This window comes from Amblyomma maculatum, chromosome 1, assembly GCF_055883805.1.
Source record: "Amblyomma maculatum isolate TAMU_Amacu chromosome 1, ASM5588380v1, whole genome shotgun sequence".
Taxonomy (NCBI): domain Eukaryota; kingdom Metazoa; phylum Arthropoda; class Arachnida; order Ixodida; family Ixodidae; genus Amblyomma; species Amblyomma maculatum.
The window spans coordinates 209,964,597-209,985,555 of NC_139344.1; the positions used below are offsets into that span (position 1 = coordinate 209,964,597).

Sequence of the window (20,959 nt, forward strand, 5' to 3'; positions counted from 1 at the left end):
TGCAGCCTGCTCAAGTTTCTGACCGCACCCAGTCTGTTGTCAAGCAAGAGCTTTGATGAGCTGCAGAAGTCACCTGGTGGTCCTCTGGCACCCAAGCCCTCTGTAATTGGTCAGCGAGCCAAATTTTACTTTCATTCACAGGAGTCTGTTGACGATTTTGTTGCCAAATTGAAAACGCTTTCTCAGCCATGCCACTTTGCAGCATTTTAGGATCAGGCTTTAAGAGACAGCTTCGTCTGTAGCTTGAAACGATAAGGAAGTAGCATGGAAGATAAGGATTTTTTTTTTTAATAAGGCTCTCGGACAAGCATTAGCAATGGAAGCCATCATGAAAAATGTAGTGGTCATGACAGCATATGATGTTCTGTCTGTGATGTGCATGCCACAAAGAATCCTAGGCAGAAGCAAACCTTTTCTTTAAGAAAGTGCATTGGAGCAAGCTCAACACTGAAGTCTTGCTTCCGATGCTGTTCATCCAAGCATTGTGGCAAAAGTTGCATGCACATATCGGCTACATGTTACTGCTGTGGAAATTAAAGGAATATTCAGCGCCTATGACTGGCAGTCAAAAACTACTCATATTAAGCCCAGGGAAGGAGGACATAAAAGTTCTTTCTGAGGACAGAGACATGTCTTTAAATGACGTCAGCTGCTCTACCCAGAAGCCATTACTAGTATGCATTGTGATCAAGGAAACATCGCCTAATGGGAAAGTGGGTGTGGGAGCAGCACTGTCAGTGATATCAAGAAAGCAAGAGCGTGAATTTTTTCTTCGCCTCATGCTACAGACTACAAGCACACAACTGAGATCTCACACAGCCTTTGTGTGGCCTGCAGGCGTGATCCTAATTGATAACCATCGCAGTGGACAGACATGTCTTTCCTTTGTACGTCACTGAGGAAAGTTGTGCGCCACTCCTGGTTCAGTAGTGGCTTGAACATCTGGACTAGAAGGCAGTCTTCTCATGCAGGAAGTTCTCATCAGTGCATGGGCTAATTGGTGCAGAAACGGAGGCTGGCATGAGCAAATTCTTGCACAAGTGTCATGCCCTCTTCAAGGAACAGCTATGATATATAGAGGCACCATGGAATTGTTCTTATACGAAGAAGCTGACATAAAATCACAAGTCAAAGGTTTCAAGTCATCCCTATATTGACGCTCCATTGCAGCCATGGTCATGGTCCAATGTCGCCTTTGAAATGTGTACACATTCACTCACAGGACCGCTGTATCAGCGAATGTTTCTCATCATCGAGGCACATCCAAAATGACATGAATTGTGCATCATAAAGAGTTCAAGATCTATTTGTAAGTTAGATGCATGTCATATCACAAAAGCGCCATGCCATCCAAGTTCAAATGGCCTGGTTGAACGTTTCACCAGTTGCAAGAAAGCATTAAATAAAGGTGGCAGCACTTTGGACCTTTCTGTTTGTGTACAAGAACACTTCTCATGCTGCAATGAAAGAAGCTTGGGCCACCCTCATGTATAGGAAATAGGAAGTGTCTTCCCTCCAAGATGGTCATCCATTAATCGGCAGTGGAGTGGCGGGCCTATCATAAGCATCTTGTGCAATCTTGCCGATACAGTTCCACTCCTTGTACGTTCAGAGTAGGGATTCTTTTTTACTTGAACTGACTGAGGAATGCCAAAGCGGGTTTGGCACTGTAGTGAAGCTAAAGGGTCATGTTTCTTACATTGTGCAGTTGCAAGCGTCTCAATGTAGGCAATATTATGCTGTAGCATCAACACCATGTTAAGCTTATACATGCTGCACCATTCCAGCAGTCAAGACACCCCATGGGGGTACCATGTGGTTCCTGCTGTAGTGCCCAACAATTCAAGGGGCAGTGAAGCAGTGGTGACCATTGCTCATGTCCGCAGGTACTCGCAGAGGTTGTGAATACTACATGTTGCCATAAAACTATGGGATTGGGGGCTCATTGAAGCAGGAGGAAATGTGGTGTTTTGCGGTTTTGTATATTTGGCCGCGACCAGGCTGTTATCGGCGCTGCAGTCGTGAGCTTGCACTTTGCATGGGCATGAAGCCCTTTTTGCTCTGTATGTCTCATGCATCACACCACATCACATCACACTACATAAGCGGTCTTGCCACGCCTGTTTTGCATTTTAATGAGTTCAATTTGGAAACGATGCTGAAATAAACCCGTCCATTTTGACCAGTGTGCATCTTCACATAACACAGCCAGCCACTTTGTTTGAAACTAAAAATTGCCCTTCTTTTATATGTACTACCGGAAATCACTGTTGTCAGCTGACACCTTCTGTTGTGGAACTGCATTTTCTGCCTGGGGTTTAGATGCTGCAGACTATGACTATAGGGTTAACATGAGGGCCAACTACTGAGCTGAGTGACCTGGGTTTGGTCACGGACAGTGCAGTCGTGTTTCAATGGAAACGAAGGCAAGGGAAAGTAGTTCTGGTCTTTTGATGTGTGAGGAGTAAAGGAATATAAAAAATTTTGTACTGTGAAAAATGGATCCAATCTTTTATTTCTCCACCGTGGTGGCTCAGTGGTTAGAGTGCTTGACTGCTGATCTGTTGAAGCAGGTTTGATCCCGGCCTCGGCGGCTGCAATTGGATGGAGGCAAAATACATTGTGCCTGTGCAGTGTGTAGTGTCAGTGCACGTTAAAGAATCTCAGGTGGCCAAAATTATACAGAGCCCTTCACTGTGGCATCCCCTGTAGCCTGAGTCGCTTTGTGATGTTAAACCCCTTAAACCAAACCTGACTGATACAGTGCTGCTGAGATAGGTTCTCTCTCAAAGGTTCCGAGCAGTTTTTGTCAACATGCTAGACTTAGCTTTCTTTCTTTCATTTCATTTTTTTTTTTGTTAGAAGACCACAATGGCTAGGTACGTCCACAATGGCAGTGAAATTTGATTATAACAACTTGAAATTTAATTTTGTCTTCTTCAAAGGGAATGGCAGATGCACCGGACATTTCAGACTTCTTTGGCACTGCATCGTCCAGAGGTGGTGGCTTTTCTAGGTGAGGCTTTTATCATATTGTCTTGTACGCATTTTTCTGTTTTGTACTGCTTGAAGCTTCTCATTGTGGGCGAAAATGAAAAGGGAGAAATAAAGATATTCGGAAATAGTGAAAAACTTATTTGCAAACTGAGGCTCCTTAAAATCCTGTATAAAGCAGGGCAGTCGAGTATGTTTCTAGAGTGATTTCATATGAACTAAAGCAGCTAAAGATTACTGCTAGACTTCTGCCAGATTGCTGTCATAGGCCAAATACTGCTTTGTACAATTACGTGCAAAAGTTTACTGGATGAAGTCTTGTCCAAAAATTTTTTTCCACAGCGAGGCAAAGCAGGTCTGTGAAAAGCATAGAAGTTTGAGTGGACAGGTACGTTGCTGCTGGAATAAGTATAGACTGACTAGCTAGTCAGGCAGCGCAAAAATAATTTCCAGTGAATCAGCATTCCATAATGTTTTGTAAGTTACTACGTTTTTACAGCATTATATTCACATGTCCATGGGCAACGATAGTTTTCGTTGCAAGAATGTAGCTTTCGCTTGATAATAGCCAATGCTGTTGCTGTGCAGTAGAACTCACCAGGTGCCCTTAAAAAAATTTGAAATCATTTTTTTTTTTTTTTTTTTTTTTTTGACTGAGTAGTTTAGGGCAATGCAAAATTTGGATTGCTTAAGGCTCACTTGGTTGGCAAGTGTGGCTGGTGGCTGAGTTTACCATTATATCATAAGGAATGGATTTTTCTTTTGTATTTTTCATTTATTTCTATATGCTTTATATACATTTATATGCCTTTATATGTATATTTAGATTCTTTTTCATTATATATATATATATATATATATATATATATACAAACCAACCAAACCATATATGCACTTCCTCTTTTCATTTTGTTGGATTACTGTAGTGCAAGCAGTAAAATGCTTATTCCTCTCAAATCTCATACAGAGGACAATTTTGTGATAAAGATTTTGGCTATCAAAATTATTAAAAGCTAAGTTATGCCTTCAGCAAAAAAATTTGTAAGGCTTCTATGGTGAAAGGATTATTAACTGTGATGGAGTTTCTTCTATTTAAGAACTGGTCAGCTGTGTACAGAAGCAGATCATGGGTGGCTCACTTTTCATCATCATTGTGTGTAGGTCAATGTTTTTTTTATTTTTCCTGCACGCGAACTTCTAATGTTGAAAATGTGGCATGCACAATTTTTTAAGCTGTAAATAAATGCAGGTTGCCTATAATTTGTTGATACCTTTTTATTTATGAAGCCACCTTTGAAGAAAAAATGTTTTAGGCTGCTTCGCAAATTGCCTGCAGCATGAATTGCTGATGTGTCAGAATGTACTCTAAAATGTGAATTAAAATGAAAACAGAAAAATAAAAATGCAAGATTTCACTAAAGTCGTTTCAGAAGGATTTTAAGTCCAGTTTACTGTTGTACAGTGTTGCTTCAGAGCTAAGTGGGGGTGATTCCTGAATACAGTTTGTATTGTAATTCATTATATGACATGCCACCTCTTGAAGAGCTCAGTATTTTGAATTTTTTTTTGTGCAGAAATGGTTCATTCAGTAATGACCACTCTTGCCCAGTGGTTTTGTAAGATGTAGACCTGCAGAAAAGGTAGGCACAGGATGAAAGCTATACTAAGACTTCTCCCATCCTTATTTCTGGTTCTTTGTTTTGATTTTAACTGGTAATCAGTGTTACTCTTTTAATTAGATCACTTGCCATCTACACAATTTGTGTGATGTAAAAATAGTTGACAAAAAAGGCCCTTGTCATCGCGACTCAATGGTTAAGTGCTGAGCAGCTGATCCCATGAAAGTGTAGTCGATCCCAGTTGTGGCAGCAACTTTTCAACTCAAGTGAGCAGCAAGGCACCCGTGTACTGTGCGATGTCCTTCATAGCCTGAGTTGCTTTGGGATGCTAAAATAAACTCCTAAGTTAGGTTAGGCTATAGGGTAGGGTAGGTTAGGTTAGGTTCAACCTCCATAAGTGTTTTTCTTTTGCAGAATTGGGATTCCACAAAATGTTTTATGTAGAACTATATATTTATGCTGAGTAGCCAGGTATTATCAGCGTGCTCAAAAACGGTTGCTAACTGCTATGCTGCCTTAAAAATTACAACTTATTATATACTTCTACAGGTGACATTTTTGATGAAGGCCAGTGGAGCAATGATGACGAGTTCAAGGCTTACATGAAGCGGTTCTGGGACCTCTTTTATGTGCCTGCTAATGTGAAGGTCCTTGTTGCAGTTGGCAACCATGATGTTGGATTTCATTACAGGTAAGGTAAGGTAGGTAGCTGTAAGCAAGATGTGATCCTATCAGTGGTGGCTGCTGATGTGATGCCAAGGAGGGCTGAAAGAGGCCACATGTCATTGTGTTATTCTTTGCAGTGTTCTTTGTTTCAGCATTACTAGGTATCAGACATGGCAGTAATTGAATTGCAGTAATGAAATTACTGTAATTCAATTACATTTTTCGGTAATTTGTAATGTAATGACTTTTTCAGTTTGGTAATTTAGTAATGTAGAGAATTACTTTTTGGTAGTAATTTCACAGCAAAGTAATCAATTCCTCTCGAAATTACTTTTACTAAAGTGCGCCATCACTCTTTCAATAGAAAACGAAGTAGAGTGCGCGAAAGCAGGAACGACGTGCTGCAATCCGAAACCAGCGTAACGGATTGGCAAAAGGAGACAGAACTGAGCAGAACTTTAGTCAACTAGAATAGTTTTGTTTAATAGCTTTACTTAGTTTTTGCATTTATGGAAACTAGAAAGTAATTTTAAAGTAATTGAATTACTGAGTAGAAGTAATTGTGATGTAATTTCATTACTTTTGGGGAGCAGTAATGAGTAATGTAATTTAATTACTTTTCTGCAATTTTCAGCAAGGTAATTAGTAATGTAATTTAATTCCTTTTCAAAAGTAATTTTGCCATGTATGCTAGGTGTCATGTGTAGCAGGAAACGTTTGCCTGCCTGTAACTTGGCTGGTTGCTATTTCAGGATGCATGAATATTTTGTGGATCGTTTTGAAGACAGTTTCAACATTTCTGCTGTGAAGTTGACTATTATAAAGGGCAACTTGTTCATCACCGTCAATAGCATGGCAATGTACGGGGACAACTGCAACTTTTGTGCCCGGGCTAAAATGGAGCTGGAGAAAATTCGACACAAGCTACGATGCTCAGAAGGAAAGGTTGGTGATCATAAATGCCTTTCTTTTATTTGGTTTCCATCTTTTGTTTTTATGGCATTTAATGTCCCAAAGCAGCTCATGCTATGTAGGACCCTTCCTTTTATTGTTGCTATGGAAAACTGATGTGTAAGCAGCATTAACTTCTAATTTAGAGGAAAAGGGATGTGTTTTTGCTAGTTGGTGTCAAATTGTGCTATTGTGCTATGCTTGTAATTACCTTACGGTGCTTTCGCACAATTTTTCGTAGAAACAGCACTAAACAAAGCAGATCAGCAGGAAGACTGAATAATGCTTGTCCTGTCTCCTTGCTTGTCTGTAGTATCGTGGGGCTGTTTCTACAAATAATGGCCTACCAAGCAGCTCAAGTTTCCGTTTGACTGATTTATCACGAGGGAGTTTCTGATGAATACAGTGTACAGCAGCGAAGGTTTTAGCAAAGTATTTTTTTCTGATGCAGTGTTCTAAGGTGGCAATTGACTTGAAATTTAACTCTTTCCTTTCTTGGAATTGTGGCTGCTTCTTGCCATAACCTGAGGCAGTTTCTGTAAATTGGCACTTGTCGGTAGTACTTGTTAAAGTTAAAGCCATAAAAGAAAAAAGTGAAATCCTACATCAGTTATCCACCTTAATACATGGGCCCATTCAATGCTGAGGGTAGCAAAATTGGCTGGTGTAAATATATTTCAGGTGCATATTGTTCTGCTGTTGTAAAGAACAGCTGCATGTAATGGGAATGAGAAAATAAGCCAGTCACATCCAATTTCATGTGAAAATATAATGCACAATAAAAAAATCCATGCTAGATAGGGTAGTTGAAGTTGTATGTAGAAAACGGCCAGCCAGTGGCTTTGTTGACTTGTGTGCGGCAAAGGCAAGTCTTGGCAAGCAGTGCGGTTCACCTGGTACAAAAAATGGTAGTAGGTCACATTGTGCGGTAGCATTACATTCGCTTTGTGTTTGATATGCGCAGTGATGGCTGTTTAGGCTAGCAGGATTGTTTTTCATTTTCATGGCGTTTAGCAGTCCTTGAAGTTTTGCTTGGTACAGGGTTCTAAATGTGTTCTAAATTTTACTCAGAGTGACTTGTGCACTGGATGTCCGAGCTAAATGTAGCCAAGTTTTTAAAAAAAGACGAGTTGTCCTAGCCCTTTGAAATGACTGAAAGCTGTTTTGAGAGTCGCTTGGCCTAGCCTGTGGTATTTTTTATTTTCCAAACTGTTGATTAGCGAAAACTGATTAGCTAACTTATTATTTGCCTCAGGAACAAAGTATCAATGCAGAAGTTGTAGGTCGTGTTGAGAAATAGCTGACTGAAATGTAATAAGGATGTAATTACTTATTGACATCCACCCAAATGCAGCAATATGGCTACAAAGGAAACCTATACAGCTTTCCCAGAAACTTCATTGTTAAAGAAAGATTCGTCCTAGTCCGGGGAACGAACCTGGGACCACCACCTTTCCGGGACAGTCTCTCCACCAACTGAGCTAACCAGTACAGTCTGCAGGTCAGATGATAGGGCGAGAGCAAATTGATCAAAAACTCGGAAGTGGGAACTGTGTTGGTCGAATATTTAAGTGGATATCAATGAGTAATTACTCGCTTGTTACAGGTCAACTCTACCTTAGGGGATTCCCCTGAATATTTGAACAGCTGACTTAAATGTTCACACCAGGCTAGCATTTACATAGAATAATTCTTTTAACCTGGCTTAAACAATGACTCACACAATAAAAAAAGCTTTATGTGACAGCAGTGCTACCTAAGCGTCCCGAGATGTGCCTCATGGAACAAAGTCCACTTTTCACTGGAGCGCTTGAGAGATGCAAGTCAGCTGCTGGTCGCATGATACCCTTCTTTGAAGGTTACTAAATAAAGCTACATAAGTCGTAGGCTGATGGAATCAATGTAGCTAGCTGTTTTTCAAGATCATCTGCTACAGTAAAATCTCGTTATTTCGATCCCCATTAATTCAGAAATTCAAACTAGAAGCACTGTCCTGGCTGGCACCTATGACGTCTGTGACGGCGCTGGACGCTCGCTAATTCGAACGAGGGATCATGCCGAGGGGCAACCCACGCAACTAGCGGTCACCGAAATAGATCTCTCCGAACCTGAATTCCATAAAACAATAGTGCCCGCACACTTTGTGCGTGCTGTGGCAGGCAAAACTAGAATCGGAAGCTCTCCATTTTCGAAATATAGCTCGAACGCATAGTTTCGGTTTCGTTTTCCTGACCTTCATGCCATGTCGCAGCTGCAATCAGGTGTATGCATCTGCCAGCCACGCCATTTTGGACATTGGATTTAAGTGAAGCACTTGACGAAATCATGAAAAACTATCGCTCTCATCTGAGTTTTATGCCAAATGCAGAGAGCCATCATGCAAATTTTGAATTAAATTACTGTGATGTAAACAATTTATAGTGGTTTTCATGCCCGTAATTCGAAAATATTTCCTGGTCCTTTGAAAGCCAAATTAGCAATAGTCAATTCGCTTTCTTCCTCTAGGGAATAATTAAAAAGTTATCTATCTAGTCTTTAATATTTAATTAACTTTCACAAATGAAAAAGATACTGTAGACTATAATTGGGCTACTGGGCTAGAACACTCGAATGTTGTTTTAAAGCTTGGTTATATTTGGCTGGCACACCTGGCATACACATTTTTATTCTGACTGGCCAGCGGAGCGTAATACTAGTGTGAAGGTAACCGCTTAGTGCTTTCCATTTCATGGTGCTGCATGCTGCAGTGAATAATTTTATTTTATTAAGTGGTAGTTTTTTATTTTAAACTCTTGAAAATGCATATTACAGTCTTTTTGTCATGCAAAATTTCAAAGCTTTATTACTATTATTTTTTTTTTAACATTTAAGAGGCTTACAGTATTGGAAGTATTGCTTTTGTTTCTTTATTGTGACTACTTTTTTAGGCTCGCTATGATAACATTCAAGTGCCAAGTTTTGACACTTTGATATATTTTTCTCTCTTTGCAACAAAAATAAAAGCAATAGTTGCTTATGTCTGGCGTACCAAATGTAGGAAAAAAAAACAAAAAACATGGCTTTTTTTTTCTTGCTCCCTACAAGTGGCCTTGTAGTTTGAGTATCTGCCTCATATGTAGTAAGTGCCGGGTTTCAATCCCCAGTACTGCTAGGGCACCATTGGCTCCCTGATGAGCTTTTACCTGGCGTGGTGCTTGGCTTCTTTCGGATGAAATGCCTGGAAAAATTTGAACTTTCGGCCCGCATCATGCTGACCAAAGTATGCTTGTCATACTCTTTGGCCAAACTGCCCTTGATTGATTAAAATTAAATAGTTGTTTCTTTTGCTTTATATTGGTTTAAACCTCTGCACGATTCCTGTAAATGCTGCACTAAGATCCTATCAAAAGCTATTACTGCATGTGAGCCTGAGTCACTGCTCTTTTGTGCAGGTGACTAGGCAGAAGAGCTGCCAGAAAGGGGACCATCTGGGGACAAGTGGTCGTCCTATTATACTTATGGTGAGACACTGCTATGTTCTCCACGCTCAGGTTTTATCTATTAAGCTGCAGGCTCAGCAGTCATTATCAGGTTGTGCACAAAAGTGGCATTCATTAGCTCTAGAAGTCCCCTTGAGCTTTCAGGCAAGTGTGGACTAATCAGCTGATTGGAGCCAACTGGGATCTGAGTAAAACTCACACCTTCCACTCTCTTCTTGTTCGACAGCTTGTGGTGGCATTTTATTGTTGGGGCATGATTAATACAACATTTGGGTGTTGTTCCGGCCTGTTTGATAGAAATAAATTGATGTATGTATAGTCTTTGGTAGTGCATAACCGAAGCAGGCTGGATGTGCATGGAATTTCAGAAAGAATGGGCCAGTAGCTGAGTTTAAGTAATACAACACTCGAGTATTTGCTTTCTTGAGCAAGCACGGGCATGTTATAGCAATAGCTGTGCTCCTAAATAGCGGGAACACAATACCACCTAAATTCTGCAAACACTTTCAAAAATTCCTAAATATAGGGAGTCCTAAATAGAATTTTTTTTTTTTCGAAAACGAACTTCCAGCTGTGACGAACATAACTCTCTGTGAGAACTTTCATAATTATGAAGCTAACTGACCAAAACTTACTAATTCATATTTTGATTAACTTAGTTCATTGGCTTGTGCTAACCTGGAGTTGAAAGCGATAGAAAAGCATAGCTGAAAACCATCCGCAGAACAGAAAAAAAAACAGAAATTGCATACAGAACAGGACAAAAGAACATGAGCCCTCATTTTGTGCTATGTTTTTTGATCCTGTTATGCATGCAGTTTTCAGTTATGCTGAACCAAAACCAAGTAGCCCAACTTCATGCCACGGAACCATGGACAGGACTATGCTTGTGTCAGTTTTTGAAAAAGCCCGCAGCCCGAGGAAATCCTGCTCTTTTTTTTTTTTTCTGAACAGTACCGAAACTGAGCGCATCAGACGCACAGGAAGCTGTGTGGAAACATGACATCCGCTGATTACAGGTTGCAGTGACTGTGGAGCTCAGTTCAAACTGTTTGAGCTATTGTGCCTTGTCGTTTTCATTCTTTTGCCCCACAGCTTGACACAAGAAAAAGGGCAGTCATTGCCAATTGTGTGGTCATATGTTAGAACGACAAAGTGAAATGTACGGCATAAAATGGCATGGTAGAGCAGGCAGTTTAAATTTGGTGCTGTAGTTACTGCTACATGTCACCAGCGATTTTAGTTTTGTGTGGAAAAATGTACTGTATGTTCTTATGCTACATTTCAAAATATGGTGTGGAATCGTCTTGTCCACAGCTTCGGACTTCTCTTGAGTGCTAACCAGCAGGCTAGGCTAATTTAAAAGTTAATTAGTGATTTTAGTTTATTACCTACACAGTTAGATACATCTTTGCAGTAAATTACATTTTCTGTGGCTAAGAGTTTGTTACCCCCCACCCAAAATTTTTTTTTTCTATTTCAAACTTATCAATGTACAAAGTGTCTGCTAAAGCACCCAGTACACTGGAAGCCCAAAAAAAGACTTATTTATTTATTTATTGATACCTCAAAGGCCCCATTTAAGGGGTATTACATTGGTGAAGACAAAATTCTAGGATGCTGTAAACTCAGATTTTGCTTTCAAGCTCATGAATAAATTCTCTCAGTGTATTGTTTGCAGCAGAGACTGTGGCAGGATGTTTGTAGCATGGTGACAAGAAGAAAAGGGGGATTCAGATTTCGGAAAGGGATACTGCCCTAATGACATTGGCGCGTTATGAAGACAAAATAAACTGACTTTTCAGAATGCAGCTGTTGTAGCTTCACACACCGGGAGGGGTTCGCTGCGTTATCAGCAACATACTCCCCGTGCAGTTCTGAATGAAGCAGGAAAGCGGTGTAGTCCGCAGAATTGAGGGTGGTGGCTACCGCCTCCTCTAGTATAATACATAATGCATGGAAATTACAATTCTTAAACTGCTGTGCAGTTGCACTCTCCGGATTGCATATGTATGATGCTTATGTTTTATTATATGCTGTTAGCCTTTGATCATTCATAAAACTTCTGGTGTGGAGGTCGCTGGCAAGGAGCGACCACATCCACATTTATTGCAGAGAGTTGGAGGAGCAGTGGCCAAGCGGCCGGCTGAGGCTAAAGTCCCGAGCGTTCTGAATCGGTCGTGCCGGTGCCGGCTTGTTCTCTTGGGCACGTGGCCGGTGCCAGCCACACGCGTTGCTACACTGGGACTTTCTTTTATGTTAGTGGCTAAATGTGACCTCTATCACTGCTGTCGAACTGGGCGAGTGATTTCAGAATATGACCAGAAAGGACCAAAGTGACATAAGTAGGGAATATTTCAGCTTATATAAAGTTTCATCATGTTCATGTTTTAAGCTTAAAACAATGATGCAACACGATACTTAGGAAGGCAGCATATTTCGTAATTGTCAATGTTGTGATTGTTATCCCATCTCTGATAGTGCGTTTGAGTGTGATGCACAACTCTTCTAACACTGCATTAAGGGCCTGTGCCACATATACTGGCCCTTGACTATATGAAGAAAGGGTAGGTTAACTTGCGGGACGAGTGCAGGATACTGCTCTTTGGAAATGCCGCAATTTTTAAATGCCTGCCCTGTTTTTGTAAGTCCAAAACTGGAATTTAACATTTATTTGAATCTACCACACAAGCGTTCAATTATTAATTTATTGTATTTTGTGTGATTTGGCAACTTAGGCGGTCAAGTTTTAAAGGACTGTTAGAGCCACGAATGCTTTTTCTCAGTGTGTTTTCTCTTAGTACACAAACTTGAGTGCTTTTAAAATGGCTGTCTATTGCAGCACTTCCCCTTGTATAGGAGCTCTGATGGTGCATGCTCAGAACCGGATGCTGCATCCCCAGCAGAGAAACAGGAATTGTTTCGTGAAAACTGGGAGTGCTTATCACGAGAGGCTACAGCATTGGTAAGCAACCTTTTCATGGATTTCTATGGTTGCACATAGACCTTATGCAAAAATTCTGCCATCTACCTGAAGGAAATCGAAACGAGCAAGTGACGCCATGTTGGGGGATTGGGATCGCAGGATTGCCTGGTGCAGAGCATATCAGCGGCTTTCTTGATTTGGTGATCTTTTTACTTTAAGGTTTAAGAGAGAAATGATAGCTACAGGTGACCCATGGCCCTTTCTGATTTGTCCACATTGCTGAGCAACTTTGCAGGTACCAGTTGTGGTTATAAATATATGTCAAAAATGCAGCGTAAGGGCACCAGCAGCGAAGAAATTCACAATGGTGTCATATGTGAGCCTGTCGACTTTAGAGACTAGGAAATGTACTGGGCAGTTTTCTTTTTTCTTTTTTCATTTTGAAATGTAAGACTCAACCTTATCTGCACTTGTTGGGCTGTGTTCGTTCGCAGTCTTATTGCGTTGGCGATCACATCATTGAGATTAAGGTAATTACGGTGCACACATTGCGTAGACGACGGCATACCACGATCACACACTATGTTATAAGTACACCTTGGTGAAACTTGCAGATTGCTAAAATTTTTAAGGCCATCCAATGTCTTTCTACTGCTGAGCCAGAGGACACGGGCTCAATTCCAGGTGCGGCGGCAGTTTTTCTGATGGTGAAAAACGAAAACGCCCTTGTGTCGAGATTTCAGCACACAGTAAAGATTCCTAGGTTCTCGAAATTATTTCTTAGCCCTTCACTGCTTAGCACCTCATAGTCCTGGTGTAGTTTCGAGAAGTTAAAGTGGCCTGATATTTTGCGTTGCTGCTTGCATTTCTGTGCTGCACGATAGCAGCCGTTTGGCGGAGTGACGGCCAAACCATCACTGCCAATGCTGCACTGTGGGTGCACGCTATCGCTTGGGCAATTCCTCTTTGAAAATTTAATCTTCGCAAAGTATGCCAAGACCGAACAGCTGACCACGAGCGGTAGATGACTGATTTACGCGGCCTAGTGTGTGCTTCCATACACTGGGGCTATGTCAAGATCCAGCGTGAACCCGTTCGCTTGTCACACTTCGGAAACGAAGGAGTGCAGAAGACTTGCATTAAAACAGAGCAAACATTAAGGATAAAAAATGCGCACGTGAAGCCGAGAGGCAGATGAAAAACTAATCCTGCGTGAGAAACTACTAGGTGATCTACTTAGTGTGCCAGCTGGCAGGATTGCTTCTTGACCAAAATAAGCAAACAGCTCATTTTTGGGTCTTTTTCTGCAATGCAACTTTTGTGACATTATTACCTGTCGAAAGAAACTGAAAATCCATAAGCGGCTTTCCACCTGCCTAGCATTGAGCTCCCGGCGAGAAATAGAAAACAGTGTACTAAGCTAGTTAGCAGCTTCATCTTATTTCCCTGGGTATAATAGGTTCTTTTTTGTTGAGCGAGGTAGAGGAGTATTTGGGTACCTTAGATGACAATAAATGCCAACTTGTGCATCGCTAACCTTGCACTACCATATACTGCGGTATCCTGAATCCCCCAACATGGCAGAAACGTGAGTTGGGTGCCAGTTTTTGCATCAGGTCTTTTGTAGCTCTCATTGCCTACATAAATGAGAGGTGTTATATTTTTTCCGCTTCGTGCAACTCGGAGAAGGAAGCTCTAGCTGCGGCATGTGCTAAGCAGTTAGTTCAATTCAGGAGTGGAAAGGCCTGCAAAATGTATCGAGCGTTCTTCGTGTTAAATATTTTTATATATCATAGCTCCTATCTGTAAGTCATTCTTGTGAAGAAAAACTGATAAAAAATCAAAGTAAATGTTGAATGCCTGTGCACTGGTCTTTTCTCCTTTCTGAGGTGCCCACTTATTAGGAGAATCGTTATATGACTCCAGGATTCCTTTATAAATATTGTTCATGCTGAAAATGTAAGCAGAGACCAGCGAGTCTATGCCATGGTGTACTGCCCTCTGTGCTCATTCTGTTCTTGTTAGTTCCTTATATCAGTGGTTCTCAGCCATGGATGTGTGGCGGACTTTTGGCAACTGGTGCAAGTTATGTGGGATTCGTACAAGGGACAATTCTACCCCTCTATGAGGGGGTGTGTGCACATGTCACAAAAGACATCATTTCTCTGGGTGTCAGTGTGGGCCTACACTCTGTCTCAAAAGCTACTTGCAGCACTAGGATGAACATAGACCAGGTGAGACTGCACAGCACGGCTACTGATGCCAGTCATAAATCGGAATATGCACTATACAAATGTGGGACATTGGAGGCACATAGTCTGGTGGGGTGTCGGAAAGAGGGAAAGGTGGGGGCTAGACCAACCGTGGCGATCTTGTGTGGATTGCTGCTACTGTTCTGGGAGCAAGTTCTGGAACTGGGAATAAATCAAGGCTAAACTGGCTTCCAGAAAGTTGTGTGTGTGTGTGTGTGTGTGTGTGTGTGTGTGTGTGTGTGTGTGTGTGTGTGTGTGTGTGTGTGTGTGTGTGTGTGTGTGTGTGTGTGTGTGTGTGTGTGTGTGTGTGAGAGAGAGAGAGAGAGAGAGAGAGAGAGAGAGAGAGAGAGAGAGAGAGAGACTAGCATAATATTATTTTAGCACCCGACACTTGCGCCATTGTTCCCACGTATTACTTCATCTGTGCTGTCCTTTGCCTGCAAGTGAATTTCACAGCAGCCAGAGAATCTTCACAGTCTTCTGCATTTTGGGCTTGTTAAAGTTCACAAGAAATGGTAATGCTTCCACATTGTTGTCACATTTTAGGCGGTTTTGACTGCAAGTAAGAATTATAGCAGTTTGTGAATATTGATGTTACCAGAGGATATTACTCTGATTGCTATGTAAAGTGTACCAGTTTCATTGTCTCATTGGAAATTATAGCTAGCACTTTATAGAGTGGTTTGGCTGTACAGGAAGGAGATCGAGAATGGTTGTTACAGCTATTTCTGCCACTTTGACAATAGCAAACTTACAAGCTTTACACTGAAGCTGCTCAGAGTGCTAGCTGTTGAATGTCCCCAAATTTCATAGATGTGGCAGCAGTGCTAGTTAGTGACATCATTACGATAGCATTGCTTCATTCCTGTTCCACAGATTCTGTAGATGATGCAGATGACATGAAAAAAATTTTTGTGATTTCGGGCCTCTTTGCAACCATTGTTGGAGATTGCAGGATCAAATCTTGGCCATGGCAGCTGCATGTCGACGGAGGCAAAATGCTGCAGTGTCCATGTACTGTGCTTTGTTGTTTGTTTTCACACATTACTGAACCCCAGCTGGCCTAACTTAATGTGGAGCCTTCCACTAAAGCACCCCATAACCCATGCATTGCTTCGAAACATTAAGCATAATATGTACATATACTCTTGCACATGTATTATAATAATCATTATCATTTTCCACTGTTGCTGAGTTAAGTTCACTGGAGCACAAATGTCCATCCCAGTGGCCTCTAGTTACTCCTGTCTTGTGTCAGCCTTGGCTACACTGTCCCTGCACTTTTCCTGGACTTGTCTGTTTATCTTACTCTCTGCCATCCTTCAACTATGTTTTTGTGCCCTGCTCATTTCAAATTTCTCTTTTGAAAGGACCGTAAAACAATTTAAATGTTTTTTTTTTTTCTTTTCAATTTCTGGAAATGTTAGGGGAAGCTTTTAACCCTACTGTGCCCTATCTGCCTAAATACTTTCTTGCTCTGCCTATCTATAGTACTTCTAATTGCTGCCTTCATTCATTCACTGGTGAATTTTAACAACTGTCTGGTGCCTTTTAGTGAAGTCCATTGTTTTCCACTAAACGATGCTTATGCTTTGTACAATTTCCTTGCCTTTCGCTTTTCCCTTGCAACTCTGTGACTATTTTGGTCTGCTTTGTTTTCACTACGTTTTTGTCCTGCTGGTCTTCTTCAATGAAAATTTTGTGTTACTTCTCTTCAACCAGTTCTAGAGCTTGTGCCCTAGCTTCTAACCGCCTTCTTGCTTACTGACTTCTGCGCACCCACAAAAATACTTTTTAGTGTGTGTTTACTGTCATTACTGTTTTGAAATCATAGAAACTATTGAATATTTTGTCACTGTGCTTACTGACTTCTGCACACCCACAAAAATACTTTTTAGTGTGTGTTTACTGTCATTACTGTTTTGACATCATAGAAACTATTGAATATTTTGTCACTGTGGTTTGATGCTGGTGCACAGACGTACACATCTGCATCCATCTCTCATTGAGCTTTACTATAATGAATTTTTTTAATCCTGGGCCATGACCCGGCCCAACGATAAAAGAACTTGAGCCCAGCGTAACCTGCTATAATTGCAGTTTAAGTGGCGACGCAGAAAGAAATAATTTCAGTCGCCACAACAGACATGCATGAGAGGCAACAGTGCACTACGGATCATGGAATGGATACTGAATCATCTGGGCTCGTGTTATCGGAGTGGGAGGTGTGAAAATCAAAACTCAATAGCCCACAGGTGACCCTTTCTGTTCGGTTGTTGGCGGCTAGCAGATATCCGTTGACAAAGAGGGGGATTGGAGGGATGGACAGAGAAATTAGACGCTCACACACGGAGAGGATGCAGAAAAACACTGTTGCTGTGCATTCAAGGCACCTAGGGCACCATGGCCATATTCACATGTATCCAGGATTAGGGAGCTCGACCCGCCCAAGGCGTATACCCTTGCTCAGGCCTAACCTGGTCCGTGGGCAAGGCCATGTACGGGTTTCGGGCTGGCCTGAGCGCATGCTCAGCTCTTTGTTGCTGTAGGTGGGATGAGGCCAAACAAAGGCCCAATGCATAATTTACGTTTAGCTAATGTAACAGTAAGCTCACTCTGAGGAAAGACATCTTGCTTTGAGGTGGGTCCACTATGTTAGCAATGCTATTCGTACCCAAGAATTGCACATGCTTAACTCTGGAAATAGCATGTGTAACTTAAACGTACATTAAGTTTCAATTTGAAATGAAGTTTGGCAATTGGACACACTACAGCACGCAATCTCATGGGCCTATATGCCCATATTGCCATTTTATACTGACACTAGATTCCTCAGCATCAGAATGTTGCCTCTGCACTCTTCTCAGCTTTGGTAGTGCTGCATGGGACTACCGAGATAGAGTACATGTGCTCACTAGTCATAGCTTTTTAGCTGAAATGATGCCATAACCTCCTAGTGTTCACTTAGGCTTCTGGAATGTTTTATTACAGGGCTCAAAACAGTTTTGCCTTGATCTTATGGAATCTGACTGAGCTGTGGTGCATTGCTGATAATTTGGTTCATTTTCAGAGTAATGTTCATTCTGCCAGCAACTGCTTGGCAGTGTTGCCTTGCTGTTCATTGCAGATACTGTTACTTCTGTGAATGATTAAGCTAATTGTGGTATTCTTTTGCAAATACAAATTTGTTTCAGTTTTCATGAGGGAGTAACAAATATGTCTTTTACGGCCAGCAGTCTAGAGTTATTACCTAAAGCAGCATATTTTGTTACCATTAATCTATGACTAGTTTTCGCTGAAAATGCTTTTTCAGCTCTTGCATACAGAAGCAGACTGTGTGGTACATGTTAGAACATGACTGCTATTTATTTATTGTTTGTACAATAGGTATATGTGATTTTTGTGCATTACTTTGTTTAGCTTTTGGATGCCCTAAATCCTCGTGCTGTCTTCACTGGCCATACCCATCATGGCTGTCTGACAGTTCACCGCCAGTCCATCCCAGAATGGACATTGCCATCAATCAGCTGGAGAAACAAGCGGGCCCCCAGCTTTGCTCTCGTAAGGAAATGTAAATTTTATTTAACTTTCGCAAACGAACTGGTAGCTTGTGTGATTCAGTTAACCAGTAACTAGAGATATCTGCAACCTTCAATCATATCTAGTTGTACGCGAGCTGTCAGAGGGTTACAAAAATTAAACGGACTAGTTTATGTGAAATTAAATTCATATGCTAGTGTTAGTGGGTGTTGATAATGTGAACTTGAAAGGTGCGGAAAGTTTGTTTCAATTAGCCATCATTTGTACTAAAGGGAGCCCTGTCAAAAGGAGGAAGTAGGTTAAGCAAGTAACTGTTGTGCACACGCGTCAACCCGCACTAGGCCATTTCACACTTGTTCGGTAGCTGGTCTCTGCAAACAGATGACGGTTATGTAGCAGCGGCCTACACATGTCGGCATCATGTTAGTGCTACTCGGCTGCTGCTTCCTTCATCTGCTCCAGCTGCTCAGGAAAAGAAAGAACTTGGAGAAGGTCTTGGAGGTTATAGTGAAATGTGCATAGTGCACGCTGGATGTGAAGTAGAGTGGTCTGCTGAAATGCAACTGAAAATAGAATTCCTAGCCCGCACCGCCTAAAGCACACGGATAGTGAAAACATGTTGTGCCGCCGCCCAAAAGCCGTACTACTGTTCCTGCATATGCATTCTCAGAGAGCAGAGTTGCTTGACACTTTATGCAGATTTTCTTTCCTACTAAACTTTGCACAACGTCCTGTCCGAAAGCTGCTTCTCATGTGGCTGAAACGGCAATTAGAACGCTGCCAGCAGGGTTTTGTGTTTCGCCTGCCTGTTTCTTAGCCCACAGGTTACAATGGAACAGATACAAGGTGTTTTCTTTGTGCTGCTTCTGCTTGCAGCCACTGATGAAACTGTAATGAGCATCTGTAAAGTTTCCACCTGGGCCCGTATTCCGAGTTTGTGTCATTATCGAAAGTGTCGCTATCTCCCCGACCTCGAGTCATCTGATTGGTGGAAACGCCGGAATATGATGTTGCCGCCTCTTCTGGTTCTGTAGTGGTACCGGCTTTTCGACCAATCAGATCACTCGAGGTCACTTGAGATAGCGACACTTCGATAACGATGCAAACTCGGAATACGGGCCCTGCTCACCACTCCAAACTGGACGTTACAAAATGAGACCATAGGATAGGCACAGTGCTGTGCGACGTACGCTCATAGGCATGGCAAGTGCTTCCCCCGGTCACTTAGTTTTGTTTTCACCCGAGTGAGGCCTCGAAATTCCTCTCGGTACAGCAGCAAAGAAGACTACAACTTTAGAATTCTAAAAATGATAAGGATATTACTTACAGTGCGCTACAAGCCTCTAAAAAATAAGGAGCCTAATGGTATTAAGTTAACCAGCCCACTCTTGGAACATCTTAGCTGTATTGGGACGCACTGTACCACTGCCAGTGCTATGCCGTAGAATGCACTTTTTTAATTCAGGAAGTCTTTGTTCAAAACTTGTTGTCACCCTGTTGACTGAACCACAGGTTAGTTAAGGATTATATAATAGTCAGCTTGTCTGTTCACCTCCGCCATATTCTGTGGTTCTCACTGCACATGCTTTCCCTCTGTCGGACAGGCTAACTGGGTGCAGAAAACACAGCAGCTACGTTGACGAGCAGCCGGAATATTTTCGTACGTAGTGGCAGGTGGCTGCCCCACATCCCCAAAGTAAAAAATTCTCTTGGAAAACCATGCAAAGCCCCAATTTTTCGGTACTGAGAGACGTATATATACTCTGCGCAAGTATAGGTCAGCTGCGTGTCATGCAAGAATTAACTGTTGTGTTAAACTTACAATCAAACAATTGGGCTTTTCCTCTCATTGAGATCAATATGAATGTGTCGTGACTTTTGTGTTTGCATTATTTTTGTCATTTTTATTCAATTTATTCTTACTTCTGAAATCAAGGGGTATATGAATATTGAATTCATATTGATAATGAATTCAAAGTGGGGAAGGGCTCAAAACAATTTGCTGTATTGGATGGGGTTGGGGATGCCTAACAAGAGCACTGCCCGTATAGAATGAAGGTTGGGAAGAGCTCTCCCTTGTATATATGCCAGCTTTGGTTGTTAATGACGTACAGACACCAAACTGTCAGTTCCATATATTCCTTGTTGGAGTGGTGCATAAATAGATTGAATGCCACGTGCAATTTGTTTATTGAATTTTTGATGTCACACTTTCTTGGTGTCAGCAGCTGAATGGTGCCACTGATGTCAAGGTTGACTCTAGATCAAGTGAGGTAAACGTAAAGAAACTGTGATGTAATCATTGCTTCATAATCTTAATTAGTTTCACTATTATAGTACCCTGTTCCAAGAGCCGGAATGACAACAAATGAACGAGGAGTGACAATATAGCAAATTTTTTATGCTGCACACGACCTACAATGAACTTGACTCCACAGCCACTGTATGGCTGTTGAAGTCGAAAGTGATAAAACACGCAAATAAATTCAGGTAGAAATTATTTGTGAGCACAGGTGAATTTCATATATTGAT

General features: G+C 41.5%; 1 protein-coding gene across 3 annotated transcripts in view; it reads left to right on the forward strand.

Annotated features, from left to right (window-relative positions):
- Positions 1–20,959, forward strand: part of PGAP5 (Per1-like protein PGAP5) — a 39,672-nt gene that overhangs the window by 18,404 nt on the left and 309 nt on the right. For all 3 annotated transcript variants that reach the window (XM_084590211.1, XM_084590210.1, XM_084590212.1), the window contains exons 4-9: positions 2,946–3,016; positions 5,163–5,304; positions 6,032–6,224; positions 9,662–9,730; positions 12,552–12,674; positions 18,308–18,448. In XM_084590211.1, coding sequence (XP_084446337.1) covers positions 2,946–3,016; positions 5,163–5,304; positions 6,032–6,224; positions 9,662–9,730; positions 12,552–12,674; positions 18,308–18,448 — 739 coding nt within the window. The remainder of the gene's footprint in view (positions 1–2,945; positions 3,017–5,162; positions 5,305–6,031; positions 6,225–9,661; positions 9,731–12,551; positions 12,675–18,307; positions 18,449–20,959) is intronic.